The 22113-nt window shown below is 46.6% G+C and overlaps 1 protein-coding gene across 1 annotated transcript in view; it reads left to right on the plus strand.

Annotated features, from left to right (window-relative positions):
* The window catches only part of LOC308366265 (rho GTPase-activating protein 7), a gene marked incomplete at its 5' end in the record, with an annotated part of 94967 nt that overhangs the window by 56872 nt on the left and 15982 nt on the right, over positions 1-22113 (plus strand). Inside the window, 6 exons of the mRNA XM_080839906.1 lie at positions 12368-12439; positions 12578-12659; positions 12817-12880; positions 14220-15646; positions 15963-16136; positions 21356-21515. Coding sequence (XP_080696032.1) covers positions 12368-12439; positions 12578-12659; positions 12817-12880; positions 14220-15646; positions 15963-16136; positions 21356-21515 — 1979 coding nt within the window. The remainder of the gene's footprint in view (positions 1-12367; positions 12440-12577; positions 12660-12816; positions 12881-14219; positions 15647-15962; positions 16137-21355; positions 21516-22113) is intronic.

Genomic DNA, 22113 nt, shown 5'->3' on the forward strand with positions numbered 1-22113 from the left:
AGGATGGAGCTCAGATGGAAAAAAAATACAGTAAAAAAAAAAAACACAAAGTTGTTGGCAAACGTGTGCTGAGGTAATGCTGTTTCTCTTCAACATGGCAGCGCTGAGTGGAGGCTCAAACGGACTTGTAGATGTCAGCTTGAAGCGTGTGTGTGTATGTGTGTGTGTGTGTGTGTGTGTGTGTGTGTGTGTGTGTGTGTGTGTGTGTGTGTGTGTGTGTGTGTGTGCTGAATCTGGATGTCAGCGTGAAGAGTGTTAGAGAGGATCTGGGCACTGGGGCCCTTTAAAATGTAATCACAGGTTTTTCCACAGAGCCCTGAGCTCGGATTTGAGAAGTTACGGGAGCGTGGAGAAGACCGGCGCCGTTCGGAGACAACAACAGCAACAATAGGGATTAGGCTGCGTCCGCACGCTCGTCGGTGATGAGAGCAGAACAGCATCCACGGGTCTCAGATCCAACCGCAGGGCTCCGAGCAGCACAGGGCAAACAGAACGGACCGCGTGCCGTGCGTCTGCACAGGTCTACACGGAGAACTCGACCCTATAGTTCAGAGACTTCCAGGGAAACACAACAGAAGAAACGCCCGGGGTTTTAACTTGAATTATTCACCACGAGCGCCTCATGAAAAATAAACAAACACGTCAGCAGAAAGAAGGTCTAAAATCCTTCAGGCCGTCGTCGACGTGCGCGAGACTTACAAAGAGATGTGCGTGTGCTTGTAAACCCTCTCCACTAGAGCAGAGCATGTTAAAGAGCTGTAGTGTTAAAACCCAAAAAGACATTTCAAGGATGTTGAAGGCCAGTTGACGTGGCGCATTGGAGGAAACAGCAGTGGGTGTTGACGCTTCTGGCTGTTTCACAGTTCTACACATTAATTCGTTCAGCAGGCACTTTCATCCAACGCGATTTGTGAATCAGAGAAAACACACATTTATTTGTCAGTGTTTGAGTTCCCCGGGGGGGGGGGGGGGGGACTTGAACCTATGACCTTTGGAGTGTTGGCATGACGAACACTGTGAGTTTCTCAGAGAGCAGAGACAACTTTGGAGTGTATTTGGCCCAGATTTACACTGACCCCTGAGTCAGAGCGGACTGGGGCCACTGAAAGAAGTAGCCACTCTCTGGGATGACATTAAACCAGCAGCTAGCCATAACCACATTCCTGACAAGCACCATGTTCAAAACACACACACAAGCCAAATAGAAGCAGCATTTTAAGCCAGCAGATCTGAGGAGAAATGACAGAGGTCGGGCCAGGTCCTGAAAGCCCAGCTGGTGAGAAGCCATCTCAGCCTGTGGCTCCGTGTGCATCCAACAGGCTAATTTGACTCCGCTAGCGTTTCATTGTCATAACACAGCTGACACGCGCCAGGTCTGAGAGGAATCCAGAGGCATTCAAGGGAGACTATTAAGAGCGGAAAGTTGAGAGTGCCACTTTCATCCAGAGATTAACACACAGAGACTCACACACGCACACAAAAACTCTCACCTGTTGTGTCTCAGTGAGTGACGCATGAAAAGCGCCAGGCATTCAAATAATCCACTCACGACCATACCGCCAGAGCCAGTATACTGCTCCTACACTCACTAGCATACCGCCAGCCAGAGCCAGTATACTGCTACTGCACTCACTACCACCGGAGTCAGTGTGCTGCTACTGCACTCACTACCACCGGAGTCAGTGTGCTGCTACTGCACTCACTACCGCCAGAGCCAGTATTCTGCTACTACACTCACTACCATACCGCCAGCCAGAGTCAGTATACTGCTACTGCACTCACTACCACCGGAGTCAGTATACTGCTACTGCACTCACTACAATACCGCCAGAGCCAGTATACTGCGCTTATTCTTACTAGTATAGTGTAGCAGTATACTGACTCTGCCTGTACTGACATTTCCCTGGCTGTAAGAGTGTATGTGATGTGTGGAGGACTGAACAGGATAGCCCTACAGAGAAAGTGTGTATGTGTTTGTATGTACATATATATACTGTATGTGTGTGTGTGTGTGTGTGTGTGTGTGTGTGTGTGTATGTGTGTGTGTGTGTGTGTTTGTGTGTGTATGTGTGTGTGTGTGTGTGTGTGTGTGTGTGTGTGTGTGTGTGTGTGTGTGTGTGTGTGTGTGTGTGTGTGTGTGTGTGTGTGTGTGTGTGTGTGTGTGTGTGTGTGTGTGCCTGATCCTAGCCTTAGAGTAGGCCTACACTGTAAAAAAAAAATCTGTAAAAAAACAGTAAATTACTGGCAGCTACGGCTGCCAAACAAAAACCGCAAAATTAAAGTAAAACATCCTAATTCAAATAAAGTGCAAAAACCCTATATTTACAGATATTTCCATTTAAGGATTTGCAGAGAAAAACTGTTTTTTTTATAGATTTTTCCTCAATTAATACAATCAAACACCATTAATAAAGTTACAGCCCTAACAGTTTAGCAGAGAAAAACTGTTATTGTACAGATTCTTCCTAATTTATTACGAGCAAACACCTTTTATTAAGTTAGGGTACTAAAAGTATAGCAGAGAAACACTGTTATTTTACAATGTTTTCCTCGATATTTAAGATTAAAAACCTTCAATAAAGTGGCAGCCCTAACAGTTCAGCAGAGAAAAACTGTTATTTTACAGATTTTTGTATCTATTATTAATATCGAACACTTTCAATAAGGTGACAGTACTACAAGTTTAGCAAAAAATGCTGTTATTTTACAGATTCTTCCTAATTTATTACGAACAAACACCATTCATTAAGTCAGGCTTCTTTAATTAAGATTAAAAATCTTCAATAAAGTGGCAGCCCTAACAGTTCAGCAGAGAAAAACTGTTATTTTACAGATTGTTTTATTATTAATATCGAACACTTTCAATAAAGTGACAGTACTACAAGTTCAGCAAAAAATACTGTTATTTTACAGATTCTTCCTAATTTATAACGAGCAAACACCATTCATTAAGTCAGGCTTCTTTAATTAAGATTAAACACCTTCAATAAAGTGGCAGCCCTAGCAGTTTTGCAGAGAAACACTGGTATTTTACAGATTTTCCCTCATTTATTACAATGAAACACCTTCAATTAAGTGACGGCAATTCACATTTAGCAGAGAAACTGTCATTTTCCAGATTGCTCCTACATTTTTATGATCAAACACATTCAATAAAGTGCTGACACATGCTCAAGATTGTAAAATGATGGTTTTATTTTGGAAGACATTTATTTCAAACATTGACTTGAAGGGTTTGTGATTGAAGAGTTTCAGGTGATGCAGAGTTTATTGATGGAGTACAGACGGGGAACAGGACACAAACAGAGTATACAAATCAACGAAAGGGTTAACAGACAGAGTTCTAACACAAAGATCTAGGAACATGAACTAAAGATCGCACAGAGTCTCACTCTGGCTACTGTGCGCAAGGGCAAAGAACAGAGGTACACGGCTACAGGCCGGACAAGACAGTCACATTACTCCCGGTGCCGTATGCACGGCACTCTGGATAATGCAGTCCTAAAAGTCTGCCGGCACCGAAATGGCTGACTCGGAAGCCAGCAGACAGGGAGCTTGCGGGGCTGGACGCCCACGGACAGAGAGCTTGCTGGGCTGGAAGCCAGCTGACAATGGGGTTGTAGTTGCCGGTGGCCGGAAGGCGGAATCCCAGGGACGTAGAGTGGGCCACAGAGCTAGAAGACTTGGGCAAAGGTTTCACCCTTGTAGCGACAAGACCAAACACGGAGTGAGGGGAGTGCAGGTTATATATAGGAGTGAATCAGGTGTGTGTGATCATGTGATTTGGGACCTGAATGCAGTGCAGCTGGGATGGTGAATGATACTGATGACATGCAGCTGAGAGCATGAGTGAGAGTGAAACAGGTGTATGTGCTTGTGTGATTGAAGGGGGCGTGGCCGGAGCGGAGCTCAGCAGGAACATCACAATAGCCTCTACCCACAAAAGTTAAAACATTTGACTTCAGACTCATATTAAACTACATGGAGTGAGTCAGTCCATTGCAAAGTAATTTCCCCCTTGTCTCGTCTTTATTGTTCTGCATTGCTCTGGGCCAGCCAGATCCAAGGTTAGGTCAGGTCAAAAGTATTGGGACACCTGATCATCACACATATATGAGTTTCACGCACATCTCATTCCAAAACTACTCTATAACAGTTGCCTCTCTTATAGGAAGTCTTTCCACAAGATTTTGGAGTGGGTCTGTTGGATTTAGTGCCCATTCAGCATTAGGGAATTTGGACAATGCTCTTGTGTGACTAGACCAGGCTTGCCGATGCCGTTAGAATGGGTCCCAAATATGTATAGTGGTGTTTAGTTCAGGGGTGGCTTGATTTTAACCGAATGAATAAAGTGAGTCTGTGACGGGGCACCTGTGTGACCCACCACTGCAGCCTGTAGGCTGCTGCTTTTGTGGACTGGGTGAAGGTGTTTTGGTGTGTGTGTGTGTTACATGTTTGATGTTCATGTCTTTGTTCAGTTAAAATCAGCACACATTCAATGTCTTGTCTCTGAAATTTTCTGTTTATTTAGTTTAACAATAATCATATTGTCATATTTCATACCGTTTGTCAACCGGTGTTTAGTGTCTAAGTTTGTGTTGTGAAGATGGCGCAATATATGGAGTTTATGTTTAATGAGATTTGGCTGCTTTATTATGTGTCGGCTATGCCGGCACCAAGCCTAATTGCTACCATGTGTAGTCTGTGTTTCCTAGTTGATTGGGAGTTTGATTGTTTAGGTATGGCTGCTGTGAGCCACAGGTGTTGGTGCCTTGCTGATTGACACACCTGAAATCAATGATTGGTATGAGCCAATTCAAGGTGCTTGTCAAGGCTACTTAAACTTACCTTTGTTCTTTGTTCAGGAAAGTTGCCAGTTTAATAGGACGTAAGTCCTTGGAGCTCTCACGATGGGCTAGTTACCTTGGTCCTTTTATTTGCTTTTGTTTTGTTTCGTAGTGAGAGTGATCGTGTTTAATAAGGACTCTCACTGACCAGTTAATGGTCCTTTTTATACATGTGGTCTTATGTGAATTGCTTATTTGTTGGTGGCTTCATGCATTTGTCCTTAGTGAAAACTGTATTTTTTATATTGATTTAGTATTGTCAGTGTTTTAACTGCCTTTGTGCCTTATTTGGGTTAATAAAAATACCCATCTTTCTAACATCTTCAACCTCCTGAGTCCTCTTATGAGTAACATCTTGCTCTAAGCGTGAAGGCTATCCCGACCTTTTACAGAGTCTTATCTTATCAGGATAACCCAATCAGCCAGCAAGATACGGGAACCTGTAACTAATATCATAGGTTGACTGACCTGTCAGTCTGACACAATGCGCGCACCCAAGACTATTTTGTTGCTATCATATGTCCATGGTTGCTATGGTAAACTCTGCTAAGTCTGTGCGTGAAAAACATAAACTAATACTTTCCTTGACTGGTCCACACATGTGTCAATCATGACTGTAGACCAATGAGATGCAAAGATATCCGAGTGCACAACAGAGAAGGTGGGATGTAATCAGTAATTCACGTGCATTTGTTTTGCCGTTTAGCCACGCAAGTTTTAGACAGTTCTATAACGAAATGCAGTTGTACAACGAAACACATTTATTCTACATCATCATGGCTTCTAAAAATAAAACAGTGAATCAGCCCCCAAAAAGATTGTTTTTATGGGGTAACAGCAGCATTGAAAGAGCTTCAACCGTTGGATGACGAGAAGATTGAAATAGAGTCTGGTAGAATCAGAAAGCAGCAAAAGTCACGGAAGAGTATATGGAGAGATCACCGATTATTTATCTTCTAACTTTTGATTGGGATGAGATATCAGTTCCATTTGTTCAGGTGATGGCATACCCTTGGGGGCACACAATTTTATGACATAACTGGCCATTTCAATTCATTTTCCCACTTAAATCCACAGTAATCTAGATGCAAAAGGAAAAAGAATTAGTGGGCGCCTATATTTTGGGAAGGTTATCAACATCTTTCTAAAATTTGAGATAACATATATGGTACTCTAAAGGTATTTTATCATAGCTTGAGGGGCACTTTTGTAACATCAAATTGAAATTTGCCATCATACTATACTTAAGACTCAAAAGTAGGCCTTTACATTTGGGCATGGAATTTTAGGTAGAATTTGCCAAAAAACATCAAGGTTCTAACAGGTTAATGAAAATGGGTTTGCTGAATTTTTGAGGAATTCACTGTAAATTTACATAGAAACATGATAAATTGTTAGTATGTACATAAACCTTAATATAATGAGCTACATATTTAATTTCAGATTATCAGTGTAATTTTATTTACATTTGCATGTATTTTAGAAAAATGGAAAAATTATGTATAAATAATACAGTTATTTTCTGTAAAAAAAATAGAAATCCATGTAATTTGTCATTATTGGCATTATCCTTAAAATAGCAGTCGTGTTTTTAATTTATAGTTAACCTCCATTATTATACGTAGTTTTGTATACAATTTCATAAAACAGAAAACCACTGTAAAAATGTAAGTAAAAAAAGAGTTATTAACTGTAAAATTAGGTTGTTTTTTTACAGTGTACAGTGTGTGTCAGAGTAAAAGAATGAGGCGGGACTGTTGCCCTCAGGCCAGATGTGTGGTCATTGGAGTCATACGTCTGGAGAGCCCAGATGTGTGGTCACTGGAGTCATCCAAAAGCACAGCCATAAGTCAGCCTCCACCGGGGCAAACCATTCATGCTTTTAGGGGGGGAGCGACAGACCTTCTGGATGGCCTAGTTCAGGGAATTCCTAACATTTAGTAAACTTCCTGTGACTCGCCGCAGACAGAGATCCTGACTGATCTGTGTCTGAGTCTGAATGTGTGTTTTGTCGTGTGTATTTGGCAACCCTGGCCCGTGTCTGAAAGTGTGTTTTGTCATGTGTGTGGTTGTCAACCCTGACCAGTATTCTTCTCCTCTACTTCTTTTGGGCCCCACCCCCCTCTGTGGGAGAATTCAGGGCCAGTTGGTATGACCTGCAAAGAGGAGAGGAGAGGAGGGTTCTCTCTAAACTCATGTCAGTGGGATGCTTTGAACTCTGTCCCATACACACAGGGAGTCTGACATGCCTCCATCTCAGTGCTCGTGACAGGTTGACCTACCTGCCTCCATGTGATTACTTACGATTTATTTATTTGTTTTCTATATTTTTGTCTTCAAAGTTATTTTTTTCAACTTCTCTACTCTACTCTTCCTAGAGCAGCCACAGAATGTTAATAACAAGTAAGTAACAGATTTTATTAGGTTTACAGAAGTTAACGGAGTCCTATTGTGTGTCCATATGTTCTTGATGCTGTGGCAAGTTCATGCAAGTCAGATAACAATGAAAGGTATTAAATAGATGTCGCTCTTGCTGGAGTTTCTCATGTAGAGGTAGAAAGGTGCTGTTAATTAGACTACAAATGGTCATTTGCCGTTATCGGAAAAAGGACTGATAATTATGTTAAAGAGTTTTTCTGCTATTGTTAGTTTATTGGCCTCTCTTTGGTCTTGCACATTTATCATTCCAAATTAATTGAGTTGAGAATTCCAAACAAGCTTTGGAATGAAGTAATTAAATGTTTCAATTAGATTGGGTTGGGGATGAATAGTAAGCAGAGAGTTTGATGTCCGTTTGTGAGATTGGTTTGGTGAAGGCACCTGCTGATACCCCTTTCAAACTGGCATTTGTTCTTGCAAGAACGGTGTTCCACTATTACAATACGGACTCATTCTGAAATTCCGCATATTTTAAAGTTCTTTTCTGCCACTGGTCTATACTACTCAAAGTTCTAATTCAGATGAAATTATTCAGAAGTTGTTAGTATACATTTGCTACTCTAACCACCCAGCAAGGGACTCATTTCATGTAGTCATTTAGCAGACGCTTTTATCCAAAGCGACTTACAAGGATGTATACACATTTTACATTTACACTGATGGCACACTGCACATCAGGAGCAATTAGGGGTTCAGTGTCTTCGAACGCTTCGAAAGGGATTCGAACTAGCAACCTTCTGATTACTAAACGACTTATTTACCTCCTGTACCACTGTCAGCACCGTCCTTGACTTTGAAGGACTAGCGGCTACAATCTTCAGCACAAAATCTAAACACCACTTCAAAATCACTGCCCGAGATAGTCGCCATTGCTGATTCAAAGCCGGATTAGTTGGATTTTCGAAATAGGAGCCTGGGTGACCTCAGCCCTTACTCTGGAGGCCCAGCATAAAGCCATGACAAAATCACTTTCCATTTGCCCTGGCGGAGGGCATCCAGCGCTGGGTTGTTGTTAGCAACCCCTCACAACAGAGGGGGTGAGTAATTAGACCTGTGACCTCATACTTGCCAGCCAGCCATACCTGCCAGAGCCGAGCGGGCCGCCAAATTGCTGATCTCACAAGGCTGCGGATTGGCCTGAGAGGGGCCTCTGCACACTGCCAAGGCAGGGCAGATATAAACACAGCTTGCAGAGAGGGAGAGGAGAGGTCAGGGGGCAGCTGGCTTTTGGAGCGGATTCTGGCAGATATGGGCCAGGGCCTTCCAAAGACATTAAGCGTTCTGCAGGTTCTGTCACACCGGTGGGTTTAGAATGTTGTAGCATAAACTAAAGAATATCTGAATGGAACATATCATTTTAGAATCTTCCATTGTTGATGAACGCATTCTGTTATTAGAATGTTCAAAAGTGCCCCGGTAAAAGGGTAAAGTTAGCTCACTGAAGCAGCCCACAATGCTCCCTCACACACCCACTTTAATGCCATCTGCTGCCCATAAATCCTGTTAGGGGCTTCATGAGGTCGCTGTTAGCCCTTTCTCTGGGGGTGGTGCTGTCATATAGAGGGCCCTCCTTCGTGCTTACTTTCTCTCTGTCAGCCTTCTGTTTTCCCAGTCATGACATATATTATAGGATTTCAGCTCACAGCAGGTCCTCTGTGTAACAATGCCTGAATGAATGAGAGAATGAAAGAAGGAAGGAAGGAAGGAATGAATGAGTATGGATGGGCGATAAGAAGTATTTGCATTTTTCTTTCATGATTACACAGTAATCTTGGCCCATGACTCAAACTGGCAATGCGCTACTACAGAAGGACCATTTCAGTGTGTGTTCATGTGCATTTTTATATCACTTCTATACAATTACTGCCAAAAAGTTCTAAAGTGCCTGCTGCACTCAAAGGAATGTGTAAAATCACTATGGTGTAGACATAACTCACTAAATGATTTTCTCAGAAACATTCCCAAGAAACCCCTGGCTGGAGTGGGCATAGCATTTCTGAAGTGATTTTCATTTGAGAGATTTCCGACACTCGTGTCAAATTGCCTTTAATGGGTAAGAGAAGCTGTGTTAAGAGAAGGCTGAGGGATTCAAAATATGCAGCTTGACAGTGCCCCTTGGGAACCAGACTCCCCGTTCACTTTGAGTCCAGTTTGGGTGTCTCTATCTCCTTCGGAAGGATGGAAATAGGTGCCAAAAAGGTTATTTTAAGTTTTGCCAATCACTTGACTATTTGCGGGGCCGACATTTCTCTATATCCTTCCTCTGCTGCTGATATTCTTAATGGATGGCCAAGACTCGTTTGGGTGTTTCTGTCTCTCTGTCTCTCCTGTTGCCTCTTGGCAGCACAGTGTCCAACCTTCACCTAGCTTGACGTTGGACGCGTTCCAGATCACTGAGCCGGCCCAGCTCTGGTCCGGACCTGGCCCACATCCGGAGTCCGGCGCTATTCCGGGATCTTGTTGTGCCCGGTGCACCTCAGCCCTTCTGACAGCACAGGCTGCTGCTAAAGAGAAGCTTTTCCACCGGGGCCCCTCTGGGACCCACTCAAGGTGAAGGCCATTGAGCTCGTCAGCCAAAATCAAGATGTCTGTTTGGCTTGCCCTCCCTCAGGTGCATGCAGGGGGATGCTTTTGACATGTCAGAGCTGCTCTTTAGGACAGACAGAGGCTTCAGGCTTCTGCGGAGAGACGCTGCAGGGACGCGGGGAGCTCGTTATCAGCGGCAGGATGGCTGCTGAGTGTCAGGCCCGGTTCCGGCCCGGGCATTGGTCTCATGCGGCCCGGATCTGGCTGAGAGAGGAGTGTGTGCGTGTGTGTGTCTATTTAAGCTGAAACCACGACGCACCTATCTACTCCATCTCTTACACTCTGTACAGCACGTAGGGTCGTTACTAGTGCTCGCCGACTTCCTGAATCCTCCCTCAGCTGAGGCACGCACTTCCTGGAGGGAATTGTATGTGTGTGTGTGTGTGTGTGTGTGTGTGTGTGTGTGTGTGTGTGTGTGTGTGTGTGTGTGGAGGGGGGGGGCTTTAATCATACTCCCGATCCGTTATCAGAGTCCCATATCCCCCCCACCCCCACCCTTGAAGGCGTAGCCTCCTCCGAGGCAGCCGGTGGCCTGTGGAAGAGGAAGTGTCTTTTCCTGTTCCCTGAGACACGCAGCAGCTTATGTAACGTTCCCATGACAGCGGGGGAGAAGAATGGCAGTGTTCTACTACAGACTCAAAGGCTCCACAGCAGGGGCGGGTCAGACCCGGTCCACAGGCATTACTGCACACACAACCTAATACACTGATGCAACGTGGTGCCTCCTGTTAATATGAATCCCTTATTATGTCCTCATACAACTTCAAGCCCATTCACACACCCACACACACACACACACATGCACACACACATGCACGCATGCACACACCAAATGTGTACGCATACACACACACACACACACACCAAAACAGGCATACATACACACACAGACACACGTCCCCACACACACACACATTCACACCTTGTGCTCTATGGAAAGTAGAATGTGTTGAGAGTTAGATCGCACATACCACAATGACAGCAAGTGAATGAGAGTGTGGTAACAGCCGACTAGTGACATCATGACTGCAAATGAGGGCTGTCTGGGGGACAATTAACATTAGGGTTAGTTAGGACAATTAGGGTTGGTGAAAGTTAATTAGGAAAGTTATGGTTAGTTAGGAAAGTAAGGGTTAGTAAGGATTAGGTAGGAATGTTAGTGTTAGGAAATGAATATTCAGTTCGGAAAGTCAGACTAGTTAGGAAAGTTAGGGTTGGTTAGGAAAGTAAGGGTTAGTTAGGAAAGTTAGGATTAGTGAGGAATGTTAGGGCTAGGTAGGAAAGTAAGATTCAGTTCGGAAAGACAGATTAGTTAGGCAAGTTAGGGTTAGGTAGGAAAGCAAGATTCAGTTGGGAAAGACAGATTAGTTAGTTAGGAAAGTTTTGTGAGTGAAAGGCCCCTGGTACATGCAGCCTTTCAGAAGTGTGGAAGGCAGGCCTGTAAGCATCATCTGTCAGATTCAATAGCTCAGACCATCAACTGTGTATGTGTGTGTGTGTGTGTGTGTGTGTGTGTGTGTGTGTGTGTGTGTGTGTGTGCGCGTGCGTGAAATGTCTGTGAAATGTGCATGTGTGTCTTTGAACTATTGCAATTCTCTATATATATCCTATGAGTCTTTCTTGGTCTCTGTAAGCATGTGTGTGTATCTCAATATGTGTGTGCCCACTGCATTTCTCTGTGTGTGTGTGTGTGTGTGTGTGTGTGTGTGTGTGTGTGTGTGTGTGTGTGTGTGTGTGTGTGTGTGTGTGTGTGTGTGTGGTTATGTGTTGCAGTGTTTGTTTGTGTGTATGTATGTGTGTGTGCATGTGAAAAGCTCTGGTCTGTTTACGTAGCTGAACCATCTGCTCCCTGGAAGCGAGCTGCAGCTGTCTGCCATTGACCCCTGGCCTCTCAAGGGAGCCTCCACTGCTCCAGCCACCCCACAGTTAGTTTATGGTTGGCCAACGAGATTTTTCAAAAGGAACTCCATCTCTCAACCATCTGTCCTTGGCAACCATGCATTGTTTTTTCTTCCTTTTTTTTTCCTCCATTATTGTTCATTATAATGATAACGATGCCTTTGCTGTTGCTGTGGAAGGCTGGAGAATAATTGCAATGTTGTGAATATGGGAAACGAGGTGGAGAATGAGACTTGCTATGTTTTTTGACAAGTATGTCACGGTCATCATCACTCTGGAAGGAGATTGGGGTATAGTGGTGGTGGTGGGCGTTTAATAATCCACAGGATATGAATGTGTGGGTGTTGGTAGACATGTTGAATGGGGGGGGGGGGGGGGGGGGGGCAGTAAATAAAGGGAAGAGGTGTTAAATAAATAACATGCAGAGGTAACAAAAGTGTTCCCAGAAAAACAAATCTCTGGTTGTTAATTTTAACAGCTAATTGAATTAAAGTGGAGTAGTTACGCGCCTTCCTATAATGTCTGTCTGTTAGAATGGCTCAAGCCAAAAAGATGTTCCATTCAAGTGAATCTGTGAATCTGTTTCTTCCTGCTAGAGATTGAAGCCAAGCAGGCCTGCGATTGGCTGAAGGCTGCCGGGTTTCCGCAGTATGCGCAGCTCTTCAGAGGTAAATATTAATTCTTGCAAATTCGTTGTTGACATTTGGTGTCAAAGCCTTGCTGAGCACCGTTCCATGCAGATGTATTTAAACTGACAACAAACAGTGTCACATCGTTGCCCGACTCTTGGCTTGTGTACCTTTCAGATTGCCGTCTCCCCATCGACTTAGACTGGGCAAAGAACGATCACGCGTTCCTGGATAAGGACGCGATTGATTCCCTCTGCAGGTAGCAAAATTGTGTTCTCCCATTACCTTACACAGTGCTTGCTCTTCTGATGGAGTGCGTCTCTCTCGTCGGGTAATTGCGAGAGGAGGGCTGTCGGGGTAGGCATCCCCGCTGATTGTTTGTTTGTCTGACTGCCATTCGTTTGCACTTTTCCCAGGCGGCTGATCACCTTAAACAAATGCGTTGAGATGAATCAGGAGATGGGCCGATTGAAGAGACGGGTGAGCGTAAACTTGGCAGCGAAGCCTCCGCACCACATCACACCGCAGCACACCACACCTCATCACACCGCACCACACCCCACACACACACACACACACACACACACACACACACACACACACACACACACACACACACACACACACACACCCCCACACCGCAGCACACCACACCACGCAACACTGCAAAGGGCCTGTAGCACAAACAGACTAATGAGAGGAAACCTATTTCTGAGACGAGACGCATGTTTTCAGATGAACTCAGCACATCATACCAACGTTGCTTACTGCTTATGAATGGAATTGATTCCCATGACTGTAGCAAAACATTTTTAGTTATTTTTAAACAAACAAACATGCGCTCCTTTTTAGATCTCTAGACATCTTGGTCACACTCTCTCAACTGAACTGTCACATGAAGATATGTGGTGGCATAAGTCAGCAAGTCAAAAACTGTTTTACGTGCTTACAAAATTGTCTGCTAAGCTATATATAACCAAATTCTGTGGCGTAGTCGGCAAGTTTGAGAGTTTAATAGATGCCTCTTTATGTACATCTGCTACCATAGAGACCCATCTGTTTTATATTACCTTCAGCCAAAGCTTTGCATTGGAAAAGCGACTGTATTTTTATGGGCCAATGTGACATAAACCGTACGATGAACACTGAGCAGGTCTCCGCGTCTATTTCAGAATGCTTAGCTCAACAAACAGACCAGCAGACCCACTCACTAAATGTGTTGAGCTATAAAGTGCTAGAGCATAATGCTTTCAGCAAAATCTTCAGACATATTTTAGAAACCAGACTGCTGATGTGATGCCCCATAGTGCTCCCATAGTGCTCTATGGGTTCCACTACACCAGTGAGTCTCATTCTTGCTCCTGGAGCACCCTTCCCTGCGTTTCCACCTGCCGCTATTTTAAAGGCATACTTAATTAACACCGGAGCACTCAAATCACACTTGATTAGCTAATTCAGGTGGGTTCAGCTAATTGTGAGTACACTTGGCTGGACTCACACGTACGCGTTGGAATGCATTGATCCGTTAAGGGCGACGGATACCCATTCACTTTGAATGGGGTGAGGTCATCCTTTGCTGAACTGAACCGAGCAACAATTCAGTTCGGCAAAGGATGACGACACCCCATTCAAAGTGAATGGGGTTCCGTCAACGTTGACGGCTCAACGCATTCCAACGCGTACGTGTGAGTACAGGCCTAGAACTGACAAGTTCAAGACAGGTCGGGTATGCAGATCACCTCTGCTGTTTCCTTCATTTGGCCTTCCTTTAGTGATGCTCCTAGATCATTAGGGCTAATACTCCACCCTGTTGTTTCAGAGCGAAGACTCCGAGGATGAGGAGCCGTGTGCCATCAGCGCCAAATGGACCTTCAACCACAAGAACGGCTCGTGGATCCGTCAGGATGACATGAAATTCCTGGCCCTCCCAGACAGCCCCTGCTTGGGACCGCTGCGGGGTCGGAAGACGTGTCCGTGTGACGACAGCGGTGACAGACAGGAGACGTGCTCCACCCGGAGCTCCAGCAGCCTCGACAGCGACTGTGCCGACGGCAGCAGAACCGGCGGATTCAAGATGGCGGAGGAGGCGGAACCCAGCCGGAGCTCCTCCTCCTCCTGCACCAAGCCGACCTCCCCCGACACCTCCTTCAGCGCCCCCCCCTCGCCGTCCCTCTCCCCCGGCAACGACCCCCAGAGCTGCAGCAGTGAGGACCCCCCCAGCCTCTCCCAGAAGCCCCCACGCAAGAAGGGCCCCGGTCTGCTGCGGAGGATGGAGCGTCTGCGTGTCCGAGGCCCGGCCCGGTCGACCCAAGTGCGGAGCGCCAGTCTGGGCCAGACTAAGCTGCTGATCAGCGGCCCGGTTCTGCAGGAGGGCGCGGCCCAGGAGCGCCTGAAGCAGCTGAACTGTTTGGACATCGCAGAGCTCCAGGGTAAAGCGCCGAGCCCCGGGGCGTCCTGCTCCTCGGCTTCCTCCTCCTCTTCCTCCTCCTCCTCCTCCTCCTCCTCTTTCTCCTCCAGCAGCAGTGCCTCAGAGAGTGGGAGCACGGTCAGCACCCCCAGCCCGGTGGCCCGTGTGCGGGGGAACAAGCGGGCGCAGCCCTGGACCCAAACCCAAGATCAGAGCCAAGACCAGAACCAGAACCAGAACCAGAGCGAGACCACAAGCAAGAGTGAGCTGGACCTGAACAACCAGCGCAATCAGCAGGACCAGCTCCGCCTCCATGAGGAGACGCTGTTCCGGATCCCCGAGGGGTACAAACCGGGTACTTTCCCCACCGCCCTCTCCCACGGCCTGGCTCCACTCCTGCCCATAGACCCCAACACCTCCGTCAACTGGAGGACGGGCAGTTTCCACGGCTACCACGGCCGCCGTTGCCGTGGTGGCGGCGAGAGCTCCCCCTGCAGCCCCCTGGCGGCCGTCGACCACCGCGCCAGTATCTATGACAACGTGCCGGACGCCCCGCCTTGCGCCGCCGCCGTCGGTGCGGGCGGGGCTCTGGAGGTGCGGGGGTCGAGCATAGAGGACGACGTGTTCCACGCGCTGGACGGCGTGATGGAGCGCATCAACAGCCTGCAGCAGCTGGTGTCCAGCTGGGCGGAGAAGCTGTCCGAGGACGGAGACTCGGACTTCAGCAACCGCTCCAGCTCGCCCTCGCTCGGCGACATCCATCTGGAGGTGAAGGAGCCGGAGGAGGACGCGGAGAGGGACGGAGGGGACACAGAGGAGTCGAGGACAATGCCTGTGCAGTAAGAGCCACTTGTGTTTCTGCTGTGTGTGTGTGTGTGTGTGTGTGTGTGTGTGTGTGTGTGTGTGTGTGTGTGTGTGTGCGTGTGTGTGATGGACCAACCCGCATATCTGTTTGATTTCTTACATTGTTCTCTACCTGCACAAGAAACTGCATAAGGGTTGATTTTAGTCTCAGTTCCTTTAGTTCCTCCAAAGCTAGAATTGTATGTACTTGCCATTGAGGGTGGAAAGAAAGCCAGCATTGTACCACACATGAAACTGTGTTGTTGTTGTTGTGTGTGTGTGTGTGTGTGTGTGTGTGTGTGTGTCTCCTAGTCAGCAGCAGCTCCACTGGTGGAGCGAGGAGCAGGCCCTGGCGTCGTTAAGTCCTGGCTCGGGGGTGGAGAGCCAGTTGGCGGCCCAGATGAACCGGCTGCAGCGCCTCTCCCTGCTCAGGCTCACGGCCCTCATGGACAGGTTCTCCCCCTCCTGCAAGCAGGGCTGGATCTGGTAAGAGCACACAGAGAGAACGAGTACAGAAATGCACCAATCACAGAGAGAACGAGTACAGAAATGCACCAATCACAGAGAGAACGAGTACAGAAATGCACCAATCACAGAGAGAACGAGTACAGAAATGCACCAATCACAGAGAGAACCAGTGCAGAAATGCACCAATCACGGAGAGAACGAGTAAAGAAATGCACCAATCACAGAGAGAAAGAGTGCAGAAATGCACCAATCGCAGAGAGAACGAGTACAGAAATGCACCAATCACAGAGAGAACGAGTACAGAAATGCACCAATCACAGAGAGAACGAGTACAGAAATGCACCAATCACAGAGAGAACGAGTACAGAAACGTACCAATCAGAAGGCCACAGAGAGAACGAGTACAGAAACGTACCAATCAGAAGGCCACAGAGAGAACGAGTACAGAAACGGACCAATCAGAAGGCTGCTGCTTCGTTGCCTCGCTGGCTGCAGGAATAGACAGGTGTCTCATAAAGCATAACTTTTGAGTGAAGGCATCTTCTTAGAATTTTGGTTTTAAATTACCTTCTTAGATAGCATTTATGGAAATGTATGACGTCAACACACAATAGAATGCTACGCTAGCTAACGTAAGCTGGTTACAATAACTGTGTTATCAGATGCTACGGTGTCTATTTTGCAGTAACTTGAAAAATCTAAGCGAAAATATGTGAAACAAATGACATTTATATACAAATACAGCCATCTATGGAGTTTGGCCAGCCATCTCTGTTTGCGGTTCGAAGGCATCTCAGGAGAGAGGAAAGAGAGTTTAATCAGTTTCGTACGGTCCTTGATTCCTCACTGTCATATTAAACCCCCTTCCGAGATAGCATTTTCTCCGATTCGAACGGAGCCAGTGAGTCAAAAGAAAGGCAGAAAAACATCAAGGGAGAGAAGTCTGGTGAAGGGCCTGTTGTTTAGACTCATTCATTATTTATGCTCTGCTGCAACCTTGCCGCTCTTGCAAGACACAACAGAGTTAGTTAGTTTTTTTTTTTATTCGTTTATTTATGTATTCCTATTTATTTATACGTTCAGTGTTGTGAAAGGTGAGTCAGAGCCTCTCTAGATTGGTGTGAAGACCATTAGTGTAGCAAGGTCTCTCTCCAATCTGTAGTCTACCAGACGTCTCCTGTACACTCTGTAGTCTACCAGACGTCTCCTGTACACTCTGTACTCTACCAGACGTCTCCTGTACACTCTGTACTCTACCAGACGTCTCCTGTACACTCTGTAGTCTACCAGACGTCTCCTGTACACTCTGTTCTCTACCAGACGTCTCCTGTACACTCTGTAGTCTACCAGACGTCTCCTGTACACTCTGTACTCTACCAGACGTCTCCTGTACACTCTGTAGTCTACCAGACGTCTCCTGTACACTCTGTAGTCTACCAGACGTCTCCTGTAGTCTACCAGACGTCTCCGGTACACTCTGTTCTCTACCTGTTGTGCATCCCTCTTTTCTTTTTCTTTTCTTTTTTCTGCTCTTTATTTTTGAAAATGTTTGATGTCTGTGAGGCGCTCTTTGTTCTGTGCTCAGGGCATCAGGTGGTGTGTTTGAGATGAGGCATCCAAGCTCTGCTCACCTGCCCAATCATGCACACACACACACACTCATATGCTCCCACACACACACATATGCTCACACACTGAGAGACATTCACATACACACAGAGTAATGATATACTGTATGTAATGTTGGGAAAAAGTGTGTGTATTGGTGAAACACATGCTGTACTGGTTTACAAAAATGTGTAAAAAAAAGAAAAACGCAAAGTCAGGATAAGTTGTCTGCTTCAGTTGAAAGAAAGTCCTCTCTATGGCAGAGGTGGTGTAGACACACACTCTGAAATTCACCTCTGCATTTAACCCATCCAGGGAAGTGACACACACACAGTGAAGTGAGGTTACACACTAACCCGGAGCAGTGAGCTGCCATTGGTGGCGCCCGGGGAGCATTGAACGGGGTTAGGTGCCTTGCTCAAGGGCACTTCAGCCGTGGATGTGGGCATGGGAGAGCAGTGGTCTACCACTTCCCCCGCCCACATTTTTCCTACTGGTCGGGATTGAACCGGCCACCCTACAGTTTCCGGCCTGAAACCCTAACCAGTAAAGTTGTCCACTAATGTCAGGAGAGAGAAGACAAAGGCAGACAGGGCTCCGAGGTGTGTCTCTGTTTCTGCTGCTTCTGCCGCTGGTGGTTGAAGGCCATGAAAACATTTCTCAGAGGAAACAAACAGCGGTCCATTGTCACACACACACACACACACACACACACACACACACACACACACACTGTCCCCCAGGTCAGCCCTCAGCTGTCTTCCTGTGACCTACCGCCCACATTGATTATTTGACGTTAACTTTATTCTTTATTTCCTTTGGTTCTTTCCTCCGGAGCGTTTTCTTTTGCTTATGCGGTGAAACGAGGCGGCGGCTCAAAACTTTGCTCCCCAAAGCCCCATTGATAAAGTGTTGGCCATTACTTGTTTGTGTTGCGAACTGGAGCGAGACTGGCTGCTGGGGGCTACAGCAGGGTGTAATTGACTTTCATCTTTCTTTTTTTTTTTCAGAGAGGGAGAATAATTGGGCAGTTTGTTTTTAACAACCACCGGGCTAACTAGCAAAAGAAATCCCCCCCCTCCCCTCCCCCCACACACAAACACACACCCTCAAGCCCCCCCCCCCCCCCCCCCCTCCTCTCCGACCCTTGTATCGATCAACTCCTGCCGTACTCAGTGGCCCTTCAATAGCTCCATTTTACATTTGATCTGCACTCGACCATGCAGGTCCCCGTCACGACCCTGACCTCCCGCTTCTCTGGAATGAATAATATCAATGGCTGCTTATTACTTTTAGGGGGTGGCGGAGCGCCGATAGTCTTCTCATCGTGCCAACACACACACACACTCTCACACACACACATAAACACTCACACACAATTACACACACACACACACTCTCACACACACACATAAACACTCACACACACACACATGCACACACAATTACACACACACAAACACTCTCACACATACACATAAACACTCACACACACACACTCTCACACACACACATAAACACTCACACACACACACATGCACACACAATTACACACACACACACACTCTCACACATACACATAAACACTCACACACTCTCACTCTCACACACATACACATAAGCACTCACAAACTCACACATGCACACACAATTACACACACACAAACACTCTCACACATACACATAAACACTCACACACTCTCACTCTCACACACACACATAAACACTCACACACTCACACATGCACACACAATTATACACACACATACACGTAAACACTCACACACACACATGCACACACAATCACACACACACATGCACACACAATCACACACACACAAACACTCTCACACAAACACATAAACACTCTCACACACACACAGACACACTCACGTCACACACTCACATACACACACACACACACCCACACCCACACACACACACACACACACACACACACACACACACACACAGGCCCAGCCAGTGGCCAGTGGAGGGCCATTACGCTAATGGAATGAGCTGCCTTCACAGGGGGTTGAGTTGAGCAGCCCAGTCTGACGCTGAGAGTGGAGGCGCAGGAGGAGAATGAGCTGCTGATGGAGGCTCGCTCCGTCAACAGGAACCACACTGTGTGTGTGTGTGTTTGAGAGAGAGAGAGTGTGTGTGTGTGTGTGTGTGTGTGTGTGTGTGTGTGTATGTGTGTGTATATGTGTGTGTATATGTGTGTGTATATGTGTGTGTGTGTGTGTGTGTGTGTGTGTGTGTGTGTGTGTGAAGAGGTGTAGTATGCATGTGTGTCTGTCTGTGTAGATTATGTGTGTGTGTGGGGGTGTGGGTGTGGGTGTGTGTTTGCATGGGTATGTATGTGTGTGTGTGTGTGTATGTGGGTGTGTGCATGGGTATGTGTGTGTGTGTGTGTGTGCGTGTGTGTGTGCGTGTGTGTGTGTGTGAAGAGGTGTAGTATGCATGTGTGTCTGTCTGTGTAGATTATGTGTGTACATATGTCTATGAGAGTCAGAAAGACTCATGATAAACTTCTCACTCTGTACTAAACTTCTGAAGTTTAGCTCAGGAGTTTCAGAACAGCGATGCACACAGCATTACGGAAAAAAGAGTGCGACGGCTTAAAACAGCATACATTTCCTTCTCCAAAGCACAGCTTGTGGCCAGAGCCACATCACTCCATTCAAACGCTAGCGGTGGAGAAAACAAATTGTGTAGGCAGACTGCAGTCAAAACACACACACACACACATACACACACACGCACGGACGCACGCACGCACGCACGCACGCACGCACACACACACACACACACACACACACACACACGTGGAGATAGTGAGACTGCATAGCTGGAGTGTTAATTGTTTCATTGTTTTCCTTCTCTATATCCCTCTAAGCCGTGCACACACACACACACACACACACACACACACACACACAAAGCCTCTGCAGAGCAGGCAGGTCCTAGGGTCCAGTGCAGCCAGTGAATCATCATATAGTCTGTAATCCCACCCTTACATTTAGTCTAATTACATCCCATTAAAAATGAATGTGTTTTGCGGAGGGCGAGAGAAGATGCTGCTGCTATTTGTCAAAACTAACACACAAGAGATAGCCTGGGGGCTGTTTGTCTGTGTGTGTGTGTGTGTGTGTGTGTGTGTGTGTGTGTGTGTGTGTGTGTGTGTGTGTGTGTGTGTGTGTGTGTGTGTGTGTGTGTGTGTGTGTGTGTGTGTGGTGTGTGTTTGTGTGCGCACTTATTCAGACTCCAATGCTTTAGAGGGACAACAAGCTTTAATGCATGCGGCAAATTCATTCATTAACATGACTAGAGGGGCTGTTGGCTGTGTCATCCAGTTAGGGGGACTCCTTAAGGGCCAAAGTCTCGCCACCCGGAAGCCATCTTGGTAACGCCTCTGGCCTGCCCTATCAAGCGTACAAGATAACGCTCCTGTGTAAACAGCTGGAGAGATCAGGCTCCTGTGTAAATGACTGGGGGGGAATGAGTCGTCAAACAGTCATGGGAAGGGCATGGGGATCAAGGTCGGAGTCTGTTTGCATGTGTATCCGATTGGGAGGAGGCGGGCCCCGTTCCAGGCGTAACCCTTGACCCTTCTGTGTTTTCAGGACCGGCCCAAACGTGCCGCGGACCCAGAAGAAGCCCCAGCAGAAGAACCGTAAGGTGTTCGGGGTTCCCCTGCGGCAGAGCGCTCGGACATTCAACACCCCGCTGCCCCCCTGCATTCTCCGAGCCATGCAGTACCTGAAGACCCAGGGCTTCGACCAGGTAAGGTGTTCAATGTTCAAGCTCCAGGTCTTTCTGTCTTCTCTTTAGATCTGAATGTATATATTAACTCTAGATTCATTACTTCCATTGAGTTGTAGAGTTCACAGTTGTAGAGTCAACTTAAAAAAGAAAAAAAAAATATTCCAATGCGGTCCGTTAAAAAAGTTTTTCTTTTTAAAAGCCACACAAAAGTGCTTCTAGTGTGGTTTGTGTGTGCTGTGTGTAGAAATACACTGTGTGTGTGCTGTGTGTAGAAACACACTTTGTGTGTGCTGTGTGTAGAAATACACTATGTGTGTGCTGTGTGTAGAAACACACTGTGTGTGTGCTGTGTGTAGAAACACACTGTGTGTGTGCTGCGTGTGTGCTGTGTGTAGAAACACACTATGTGGATACTTTTCACCATTAAGGTAATCACCCCCAAAGCTGTTGTCCAGTTTGACATAATACCCTCCCTCTCTAGTTCTAGTACGTAAAGGTGGTGAGGAGGGACATAATTCACATCTACAACTTGGTGCAGCTAAAGTGTTGTAGTGGTTTGTTAAATGTGTTGTGTCAGGTAGAGCACTGATAGTAACTTCATCTCCCTGGCGTGCCC

Source organism: Sprattus sprattus, assembly GCF_963457725.1.
Source record: "Sprattus sprattus genome assembly, chromosome: 1".
NCBI classification, from domain to species: domain Eukaryota; kingdom Metazoa; phylum Chordata; class Actinopteri; order Clupeiformes; family Clupeidae; genus Sprattus; species Sprattus sprattus.